The sequence below is a fragment of the Carassius carassius genome, chromosome 26 (genome assembly GCF_963082965.1).
Source record: "Carassius carassius chromosome 26, fCarCar2.1, whole genome shotgun sequence".
NCBI classification, from domain to species: domain Eukaryota; kingdom Metazoa; phylum Chordata; class Actinopteri; order Cypriniformes; family Cyprinidae; genus Carassius; species Carassius carassius.
In genome coordinates, this window is record NC_081780.1 from 29,585,522 (window position 1) to 29,597,672 (window position 12,151).

The 12,151-nt window shown below is 41.0% G+C and overlaps 1 protein-coding gene across 2 annotated transcripts in view; it reads right to left on the reverse strand.

Moving 5' to 3' along the window:
- Positions 1 to 6,259: 6,259 nt before the first annotated feature.
- The window catches only part of LOC132106137 (membrane-spanning 4-domains subfamily A member 15-like), a 43,920-nt gene continuing 38,028 nt past the window's right edge, over positions 6,260 to 12,151 (reverse strand). For both annotated transcript variants that reach the window (XM_059511788.1, XM_059511787.1), the window contains 3 exons: positions 11,566 to 11,682; positions 6,778 to 6,849; positions 6,260 to 6,673 (listed from right to left, as the gene is read on the reverse strand). In XM_059511788.1, coding sequence (XP_059367771.1) covers positions 6,599 to 6,673; positions 6,778 to 6,849; positions 11,566 to 11,682 — 264 coding nt within the window. In that variant the 3' untranslated portion in view covers positions 6,260 to 6,598. The remainder of the gene's footprint in view (positions 6,674 to 6,777; positions 6,850 to 11,565; positions 11,683 to 12,151) is intronic.

A 12,151-nucleotide genomic window follows, 5' to 3' on the forward strand; every position in this document is an offset into this window, starting at 1 on the left:
AATCCATTTATCCATTGCTGAAATTTCCGCGTCTTAACTGAGAGAGCAGGTCATGGTTGCTTAGCAACGGTAGACGCATCAGGGGCACAAGTGCCGAAGGCTTTTGGAAAAAATCAGAAAGCAGCACGCCTAGCGTTTTCCACACATTTTTAGGCGCGATATGTGAACGGCCCCTTCAGCCATGGCCAGTGTGGCCACAAAAAAGAGAAGATGCACTTATAATAGCGAAATGGACCGCAACATACTCTTGGTTAAGACCTGTAGATGGAGAAGCAGAGAGAGCTTTTTGCATTTTATGCAAAAGCAGTTTTTCTGTGGGACATGGTGGAGAATACAACGTGAAGCGACATGGTGCATGTGAGTACCACAGAAAAAAAGCACCATCAAGAAACATGCAAACCAGTGCAATCGTTTTTCAATAAACCAAATGACCCACAGTCTGACAAAGTTTCGGCAGCAGAAGTGATGAGCATTTATCATGCTGTACATCACACAGATTCATATCACTCTACCGACTGCAGTAACAAGTTAGCCCCAGTAATTTTTCCAGATTTTGAAATAGCTAAGAAAAAAGCTTTAGGCAATATATTACAGAAAGCTTGAAATGTCTACTTTAAAAAAAAAATATTCAAACCAAATTAAATAGGCTACTCTCTGATTATGTAATCCATATGAAATCTGTATTTCTCTCTGGCTTTCATGGAGAGTCTGCATTGTCAACTTCATCTTAGCAGCGAAACAGAAAACACCCATTTATTACTAAACAATTAAATGTCTCCTTGCTAATTTAGACACATTCATAATCATTACTTTAACCGGTTCTTTGTGGCAAGCCTTATGTGTGCGGTCATAACAATTATTATCCTGTAGGCCAGGGCTATTAAATTAATTTCATCTGAGGGCCAGATTATAGAATTGAAAATTTGAAACGGGCCAAGAAGGTTGGGGGCCATCCCAATCTCCCATCTCTCAATTGCTAACTTCAGAGATTCATGCATCAATCAAATCACATCTGGATTATTGCAATGCTCTATTTCTTGGTCTACCTAAAAAAACGTACTGCAGGGTTACAGTATGTTCAAAACTCAGCAGCAAGAGTTCTCATCTCCACCGGGTGTTCTGCTCACATTACTCCTCTACTGCATGATCTTCACTCGTTACCTGTGGCATCTCACTGCGACCGCTTGGGCGAGTCTTAACTCTTATAAAGAATATCTCTTTGGGTTGGAGAATTTTTGTCCATGGGCGGATCTACAGGGGGGCAAGGGGGGGCAGGTGCCCCCCCACTCTAGAGCCTTGCCCCCCCAGCTGCCCCCCTAACTTTAATGATCCAAAAACTGTACTTACAAAAACAACCCACCACTATGTCCAATACATTTACCAAAAGTGAACAATTTAATTTTTAATTTTAAATGTATTATTCGCCCTTCCCCCCTGCCCCTCAAATACTTAGTTACGTCCCTGATTCAAACGTGCAGAGCGGCGTTCGCTCAGTCTGTCTCATACACACAGCGAGTCTGCTTCGGTGCGGTGGCCCTGCAACCAGAGACAGAGCTGCCCCGGACAGATCCTCTGAAGGTGAAGTGAGTTTCCCTAGGTGTAGTTTAAACACACGTTTAACTTAAAGTTACATTTGTAATGAATGTATTGTATGCTAAAGACGATTCAGCATCAGCAAAAACAGCGAGTCTATTACGTTCAAAAAAAAATCAGCGGTCAAATCGCTCCCTCGTGATTTGTAAGAGCACTCTTCTCTCTTATTAGCCTGATTTTGATTTTAGTAAAGACAAGAACAGCTTAATAAAAAATATAAAATATTGAGGGGCAGCGCTAGGGCTGGGCTAATGGGGCTTAAGCCCCGAAAGTTTTTAGTAAAGCCCCGAATATTTTGTTAAATTGTCTTTCTCACAGAGCAAAACAATTCATCTGAAAAACAAATGTGAATAAGATTACAGCGGCCGCGATTAACTAATCATGAACAGTGCATATTACATTTTTATTTATATTTTCCCCTTTGCATTAAAAGGTACTTTTGACGTGCTTTTGCAACGTTGAGCATTGTAGCCAATCACAGACATGTCTGTTGATCACATCGGCCAATCAGAGGCGTTTAAATGAGTCGCTGTGCTGAAGATGTGTTTTGCGCGAGCTCACCGAGTTCACGTTCGCAAACCTGTCATTATTATTGGCAATAAACTTAAGATGCAGATAAGAGATTCACTTGATATTATTATTGATGCTGCTCTGATGCACTACATTACGCAACGCTCTGTTTGTTGTTAGGAAGACTAAAAGTTCAGCGGTCTAGCTCATCAATGTCAAAATTATTAAATAAGTTAACAAATGCCTGGTAAAATGTAAGTAGATAATTTAATATTTGATTGTTTTACAATAGAAAAGTTCAACTTTGTTTATTTATTTATACAATTTTGCCTTTTTGAACTGAAAATATGCTATAATTTCCTTGATTCATTTATGTAAATTACAAATAAAATATTAGTTGCAAATAGTTAAAATTATTTCACTAATACAACAAGCCTTTCTTTTTCTTTATTCCCTTAAATCGCTTTAATAATTAATTAATTACTTTAAATAAAAATACCCAATTTTAGTTTGGGCTGTTATGTTGCAACACACAATACAGTGCCAGTTAGGAGATTGATCATTTGATTAGCTAAGCCTAAGCAGTCCTATTAAATCCAATTCCTCTCAGATATCACAGCAATGAAACCAGGTTACAACTGGGGAAATAACAAATACAATAGAATTAAGTAGTCTAAACATAACTGGTGTGTGTGTTGTGAATTAAAAAACGTAGTAGTGTGTAAGGGCATGATTAAACAATAACTACTGTAGTTTAAAAGTGTTTTTGTGTTTTTTTTTAAAGCAATTCATATATAGGGATTCCATGTACCCCTGCCAAGACCTCTTGCCACCCCTTTGCCCCCCATGCAAAATTTTCTAGATCCGCCACTGCTTTAGTCTATGCATGAACAGCTTGTAACACTTCACAGAGAAAAGAAAACTTGAAATTGCATCATATGATCCCTTTAATATCATGCGGACGAGCTGTTGATAGAACACACAATCATATTCATTAAGAGCGTAAACTGAAAAAAATGCAAATTTAATATTCCATAATACCCATTATACCATCTGCATCACTTCTGGAGCATTGTATGGAAAAAGGAAGGAGCCGGGCCATCAATATTCAAACCCCTTTAGATTTTTTATCAGCAGAAGAAAAGGAAACCACATTTGGTTCTCTAAGTGGTTTAAGAACCATAATAAAAAAAATTTGGACCACTTTTTATAAATGCTGCATTTCTTTAGTGATGTGTGAAACTGTCGTGTTTATATTTTTTCGTATACACGCCGATACACGCTTTAACTGCTCGGGACAAACAATGGACTTGTGAACAACTACCACAAAACAAAAACAGTCGTGGATCATCCAGGAAACACACTGTTCAGATTCAAGGGTATGCAAACTTTGTGTGGGGCAGTTTCTGTAAATTCAATTATTTTGTCCTGTTGAGTTTATGAAAACATCTGTTGTGTGACATGATTTATTCAGGATAATACTAAATAAACATACCATGCAATTTTTATGGTCCCTCTTATTTTGTTACAATTATTACAATTTTGCATATTCTGCAAGTGATATGAAATGTGTGAGCAGAACTGAAGCTTAGGATGCTTAGACGATTCAAAGTTTGATAATCTAAAATACTTTTCAGATGTAACTGTAATTTGATTACCATCTATTTAAGAACTAATAAAATTCTTATACTGTATGTGGACATCCCTAGTCATCGGTGACTAGCCCTGACTCTGAAGGGTCCACGAACACCTGACTCGACTCTGGAGGGTTCACTGGAACCTGACTCGACTCTGGAGGGTCAACTGGTACCTGACTCGACTCTGGAGGGTCAACTGGTACCTGACTCGACTCTGGAGGGTCAACTGGTACCTGACTCGACTCTGGAGGGTCAACTGGTACCTGACTCAACTCTGGAGGGTCAACTGGAACCTGACTCGACTCTGGAAAGTCAATGTGCACCTGACTTGACTTAGGACTGCCTGTGGAGACGTGAGATGCCTCGACTTCGGGCACCGCCTCTGGAACGGCCTCGAGCACCACCTCGGCCTCCGGAACAGCATCTGGCACCGCCTCGGCCTCCGGAACAGCATCTGGCACCGCCTCGGCCTCTGGAACAGCATCTGGCACCGCCTCGGCCTCCGGAAAAGCCTCGGGCACCGCCTCGGCCTCCGGAACAGCCTCGGGCACCGCCTCGGCCTCCGGAACAGCATTGTGAGATATTTATTCACACCAGCTCTTGAAATCAAAGTGATGTCATGCCGCACGCATTGCTGTTTCTGTGTGGAGTCAAAAGGGTCTGTGCCACCGCATAACAAAAGATGTGTTAAAAATTAATGAGAATATATATATATATATCCGAGTCCTGATCGGGAGGTAACGTCCGATTCCGATCGAGTCTGAAACCACGCGATCGGGCCCGATTTCCGATCACGTGATCGGATCTGGACATCCCTAGTCATCGGTGACTAGCCCTGACTCTGAAGGGTCCACGAACACCTGACTCGACTCTGGAAGGTTCACTGGAACCTGACTCGACTCTGGAGGGTCAACTGGTACCTGACTCGACTCTGGAGGGTCAACTGGTACCTGACTCGACTCTGGAGGGTCAACTGGTACCTGACTCAACTCTGGAGGGTCAACTGGAACCTGACTCGACTCTGGAAAGTCAATGTGCACCTGACTTGACTTAGGACTGCCTGTGGAGACGTGAGATGCCTCGACTTCGGGCACCGCCTCTGGAACGGCCTCGAGCACCACCTCGGCCTCCGGAACAGCATCTGGCACCGCCTCGGCCTACGGAACAGCATCTGGCACCGCCTCGGCCTCCGGAACAGCATCTGGCACCGCCTCGGCCTCCGGAACCGCATATGGGAACCGCCTCGGCCTCCGGAACAGCCTTGGGCACCGCCTCGGCCTCCGGTACAGCCTCGGCCTCCGGAACAGCATTGGGCACCGCCTCGGCCTCCGGAACAGCCTCGGGCACCGCCCCGACCTCCGGAACAGCATCGGGCACTGCCTCGGCCTCCGGAACAGCATCGGGCACCGCCTCGGCCTCCGGAACAGCATATGGGAACCGCCTCGGCCTCCGGAACAGCATATGGGAACCGCCTCGGCCTCCGGAACAGCCTCGGGCACCGCCTCGGCCTCCGGTACAGCCTCGGCCTCCGGAACAGCATATGGGAACCGCCTCGGCCTCCGGAACAGCCTCGGGCACCGCCTCGGCCTCCGGTACAGCCTCGGCCTCCGGAGCAGCATCGGGCACCGCCTCGGCCTCCGGAACAGCATCTGGCACCGCCTCGGCCTCCGGAAAAGCCTCGGGCACCGCCTCGGCCTCCGGAACAGCCTCGGCCTCCGGAACAGCATTGGGCACCGCCTCGGCCTCCGGAACAGCCTCGGGCACCGCCTCGACCTCCGGAACAGCATCGGGCACCGCCTCGGCCTCCGGAACAGCATCGGGCACCGCCTCGGCCTCCGGAACAGCATATGGGAACCGCCTCGGCCTCCGGAGCAGCATCGGGCACCGCCTCGGCCTCCGGAGCAGCATCGGGCACCGCCTCGGCCTCCGGAACAGCATCGGGCACCGCCTCGGCCTCGGGAACAGCATCGGGCACCGCCTCGGCCTCCGGAACAGCCTCGGGCACCGCCTCGGCATTAGGCACCGTTCGGTGATACAAAAAAACGAGGAGAGATCCAAATGCAGGTGTGAGATTTATTAAAAGGGCAATTCCAAAGGGGTAAACAGTCCAGGAAAGGTCACAACCAGAAAATCCAATAAAACATGAAAACAAAACAAGAACACACGGCGAGAGCAGACTATGAAATGTATCACACATAAGACAAGGACTCCGTGACAAAGACTCAGACAGACAGACCGGGCATAAATACACAAAAGGATAATGGGGAAACTGGAGATAGGTGGGGAACAATCAATTAACTAAACAAGGAGGAAGGTGACCAAATAAGGAAACAGGAAGTGATAATATGACAGACACCGTGGGAACGGAGGACACCTAGTGGACACCCAGGGAACACAACCCAGACACTGTGACAGTACTCAATAACATTCTTTGCAATATCTAGATTTACATGTGATAAAATGATACTCTGTGTATGTGAACACACATAATGATGCCATGAATTTAGCCAGACATCTGATCGTCTAAAAGTCCAAAACTTTTATTTATCTTTTCAGTACAGTTTTCTTTTATACATCACAAATATTTTCTTATAATGAATGTGTAACTATGCAAACAATAAAGTGAGAGAAAAGTTTGTGTTCAGCTATATGTGAACCTAAGCATTAACTTTTGAAATTGAGTTTTAATAAAGCTATTACATGTAAAATTGTGGTGCAGTATATATTGCAGTATGTTTAAAAATATAAGATAACAATAACAATATATAGTAATATATTATTTAATATATGGCATTATATTTTCTAACACAATCCCACATTTTTTTTGTTTCATAAGGTAACAGTCCACTTATTCATATTTATTTGGATTCAATGTATTGTGGAGGAGTGTCTGCAGGCTGGTGATGAATGGAAGAGATGCTTGCCACAGGTATCTGCAGGAAAAAAACATTTATATATATATATATATATATATATATATATAAATTCATTGGACTACTATTTTACTCAACCCAATTAAAATGGGGATCAACCTTACCTCTGAGCTCTTGAGATCCTGTAAACGCGTGAAATCAGAGGACTGTGGTGAAAAAACCTGCACAAACTGCTCCTAAGGTTAAAAAAAAAAACACATGTGGTGGTTTTTTTTTACAAACAAAAGAAAGTGACATGACATTCAGCCAACTATGGTGACACATACTCAGAATTCGTGCTCTGCATTTAACCCATCCAAAGTGCATACACACAGAGCAGTGAACACACACACACACTGTGAACAGACACACACCCGGAGCAGTTTGGGGTTCAGTGCCTCAACTCCCCGTGTTCGCACTTGTCAATACTTACGAATAGATGAAATGAAATAGGACAAATTTAATCTCGACAAACTATATGTTACTATAAAGATCTAAGCCTCAAGCATCGACGACAGATCGCTGTTTTTCAATGGAAAGCTTATAAAGACTGTATTTGCTACATTTGTGTAAGCAGTACACATACAAACATGAACATTAGAAACGCTGTACATACCAGATCCATCGTAATAACGAGTCATAAACACATCCACAGCTGTAAATCCCGGTTTAGTTAGAAAGGTAAGGGTCCACTGAACGACATCTCATGAAGCACGTTTTATCCAACGAAGCAATAACGTTGTAATATGGATCATAATTCCTTTGTTTACATTTCAGTTCTTCAGCGACAGAACTGTTTGTGTCCGTTATGGAATAACTCACGGTCAGAAACTGCGTCTTTGTAGTAAAAACACGGCATGGTTTTGCAGTGTACAGTATCAAAAACAGAATGAGGCGATCCACCAAAACAAAAAGTGAAAGATAGGCGAAAAATTGTATTTGAATTCTGGCGCTCTCTCGTGACGCGCTCTGACGCACCTGATGGAGAGTGTGATAGCGTATTTTTATGTTGAATGTGCCTGTATCTGCATGATTACCATCTGTTTGAGCGCAAATCAGCACAAATCAGCTCGCTATTACTGTATGATCACGGCTATCAATGTAAATGCCATCTATATGAATAGAGAGTGATTTATCGACTTTATGGCACATTTGTGTTATTACCATCTCTATAACTGGCCATCAACACATCAGCACTTATTTTCATTGTAATTCATTGTAAATACTGCATTTCTAGCAATATCAGGATGTTCTGTAATTGGCATACAAAGTTTTTATTTTTATTTTTTTTCTTACTCAAATTATTCTTATTGTATCTTTCTAGTGCTCAAATAAATCACTTATATAATGTCAAAGTTTCTGTCTAGTGTTTTATAACTGAAAAAATATGCAGTGGTATGTTTATTGACTGAAATAGTTTGTAGAATCCTTCAATACAGTTGGTAAATATTTGTTATCTTTGGGGGTGGGGGGGGTTAGTAGACATAGTCTCAAAAAAATGGTTGCAGGAATCACATTTTTCATGGTATCTGAAATAGAAACTCACATTTACTTTCAACCCATTACCTTTTCTAGATTGCTCCAGAACTGATTTAATGTATTTTTATACCAAATTAAAAAACAATTCAGTGCGGTAAAAAAATTTTCAAGGCACTTCAATGTCTATAACTTTTAATATTTTTGAGCATTATCAACTCTGGTTGATAAAAAGTACGGCATACAGGGTCTTCTTTCCAAAGACACCAAAATTATGTTTTTAACATACTGAAGTAGGAAACCGTTACAATTATAAGTTTGGTAGAGCACTTTCAGATGTGAGTCCCATAATGGGGGGTGCTGGCTAACAGGTTTTTAAGTCAGTAATAATAACTTTAGTCAGTTAAAAACCTCATAATCATGAAAAGTTTACAATTAAATTTTGCAATCCAATTACAGAAACCCCACTAATGTGCATTCAAAGATTTAAGTCTTGAAGATATAAATCAACGCAAAAACCATGGTCCACTTACTTTATGCATAATCTATTGCGATGTATTTGTTATTAAATAAACTTGTTTCGCCACATTGCCCTTCATTCAAGCCTTCGGTTTACCCGCGCTCATAACATTAGCACAGAATCAGTTCAGAATCAATCACCAAAAGAACCAGTTCGGTTCAGACGCTCTGTGTCAGTCTGCTTCACGCTGAATCACATATGCGCAGTATCATCAGCTCCTTGGTTCTCAAATTGGACACGTCCGACAGAAACGGTTCTCGGTTCAGTGTACTGTGATCCGAAAACCAATGCAACCGGTTCTTGACTCGAGAATGAGAACTGCTCTAGCAGTGGGTGTGTACGTTCGTTATCTGGTTTGGCGTTCATCTTCAGTTCTCTCTTCACATCAGTTCAGTCAGTGTACTGTTTGAGTAAATTAATTACTATTGATATTGGTTTATTTTGACTCAGAGGGAGTGTCACGTTAAAAAAGTTAAGTCATTTGTGGATTAATGCTTATTGGAGACCAGAACCGTTACAATTGATTCAGTTGGTTTCACTTAGAAGAACCGGTTACATAGAACGATTTGTTCGCGAACGGACATCACTAATCCACACACATTGCTGATTATTGTTTAGCCTGTACCCTGTCCCCACTCTCCGTGTTTTCTTGCCTTGCTTTGCCTTCTTGTTTGTTGACCTTGGACTGTTTATCGGATTACTCTTTTGTCTCGCCCTGGTTTGTAAGTTTTTGCTGGTGTTTGACCTTGCCTGTTTTGAATAAAAGCTTCATTTGGATCCTCAACTCTTGAGGTGATGTGTAAATTACCATCCGAATAGGGCTCAAGATGATATTATCTCGCTAATCAGGATGTAGTTAATTCGGTTCTTTGAACGTTGTTGATGATTAGTATGGCTGGATTGAGTTATAGGAGATAATTGTGCATTCATGGTTTGGTTTAAAAGGGGTTGTGTATCGATACTCCAAACCATGTTTAGCAGTAGAGCGATTGGCTGGCGGCAAGACAGCAAGGTAATGATACCTTATAATTAAAAAAGACACGAAAGAAGACGAAAAACTTGACAAATTTCTGGCCTTTTATAAGGAAACAGCCAAGAGAACAAAACTACATATATGTTATAATAGATAAATGAAAAAAAAATTTGTTTAAATGTTTTAAATGATTCCCTATTATTCGCGATTTTTTATATTTGTACAGGCTTTACACTTTTATTTCAATGTTGTAATTAGCAATTCATGTTTTTTTATATTTGAACAGAATTGTTATGTGACAGCATTAATGAAAGTTTCTTAAGGGTCAAGATCATGTTATCTGCATCTCCTGCGCTCCAGCAAGCCACAATATGTCTGTCATCTCTCAAATTAATGCACGACTCTACATTATCTGTATAGCCTGTTTGTAAGACTTGAATGCAATTATGAATAATTTCATGACGAATAAATCTTTCAGTGAGTAAAACTGTCTATAGTGTTGAAGACTACACAACATTATTATATTATCTTTAAATTAATTTTTAAGTGATTATTTTAAATTATTGTCCCTGGATCAGTAGGATGCTCTTGTAATAAAGTATCGGTGGCTGGGACAGATTTTAAGTATCAGTTCTGCTTAAAAATCTGATAAAGTAGATATGTACTCTCCAGCCACGGTCGCTAATCACTGCTCCAGTTTTATGTATATACGTCACTTTTACATTACTTTTCGTGACGTTGGTTCAACTTACAATATGATTGAAATTCAAACTGCAGATCTGTGCACACTCTTAACAGCTAAAATTGCAGACAACATATTGTGTCTTGGACAAGGATTTGATTGGAAAAAATATACATAAAAAGTAGTTAAAAACTACAAACATGGCAGAAATGTGGAAACCAAAAGATGAACAACAAATTTTTTATGTGTTGTATACCATATGCAACAACATTACAGACTATTTTATTTGATTTAGGATTTGTATTAATTAAAGTTTTATGCAGTATGTTTTTAGGGCAACTCAGTTCACAGTAAACACTGCTTCCCACGAACTCCATCCCTGAAAGTGCTGCAGGTTTAATGTTTGGGAACATGATGTGTGCTTATTTCACTTCCTTTACATTTGCATAATTTCAAACATCTCTCTGGACAGGAGATTAAAACTTAAGGGTTGGAACTTCTGATATCAAAGAACTTTAAGATTAAATATTTGTATTGTAACAGTGTCACGATCATCAGCTGGAGTGCCCTTGAACTCCACGTGAACTCCACCCAGGTATTTGTGTCTGAACTCCATTTCCTATAATCCCGTGCCTAGGGTTAATCACCACCAGGTGTTCCCCATTACCACTACCCTATATATACTGTCTTTGGACTCTCAGATATTGTGAAGTTTTGTTTAGTCCAGTCTGACATTTCTGAGTGTTTTTTTTTTTGTTTTTGTTACTTCCGTGTCTGATCTTGGATTGTTAACCCTCTCAAGGCAGGCGTTGCTGATTTGCAACAGTTAAAAACTAAAAACCTTATTACTCCAGATACATATTTTATGTATCTGGAGTACTAAAAACTTTACTAAAGGTTACTAAAGTTACTAAGTTACTAAAAATTAATTTGAGCCTGATAGGGTTAATACCGCCTGTGATTCTCTGCCGCCTGCCCCGACCTCTGCTTGGTATTGTTTCTGATTCTAGATATCCTTTGACATTCTTGATGCTGTTATCTGATTACTGCCTGTCTGACCATTCTCCAATAAATATACTGCAATTGGATCCGAACGTCTCTGACTCCACGTTACACATTGTGTTTGTTGGTTCTTGCAAAGCGTGACAAGTGTCAACAGCCTTAAAAGTAACTATTTCCATTTTATAAACATATCAGTTCAGTTAACACACACACACAAACATAAAAAGGTTTGGAAAGCCCTGGATTGGCTCATTACTCACCAGAGCAGGAGAATCGCCGGCGATGGCTTTACAGGCAAATGCTGACAGACAGATGGAGATGACAAACTCGAGCAGGGCAAATAATATTAATACACCTCTGATTCCCCTGAAGAGAATCTGAGAGAAAAATCAAAATTTACACAAATAATCCATGATAATTTCTACTAAAACGTGTACAATCAAAAAAAAAAAAAGCAGTCCAGAATCTACCATCCGTGAAGCTTATATAGTAGGGGTGTAACGGTACATGTATTCGTACCGTATCGTTTCGGTACAGGGCTTTCGGTACGGTGCACGTGTGTACCGAATGACGGAATGCAATATTTTGTATGCAGAACATAAGTACATTTTCGTGTTTCCAAACGAACATATTAAGTGGCGGAAGTCTCCGCGACTTTAAAACCGAGGTACGTACCGAACCGTGATTTTTGCGTACCGTTACACCCCTATTATATAGTAATATTAACATTTTAGGGCCAGATTTACTAAAGAATGCAAATTAGCATGACAACACTAACCTTAGTTAATTATGTCGCATGATTCATTTAAAAAATTTTGTGCCTGAAAGAAAAACTTACAAATGCAT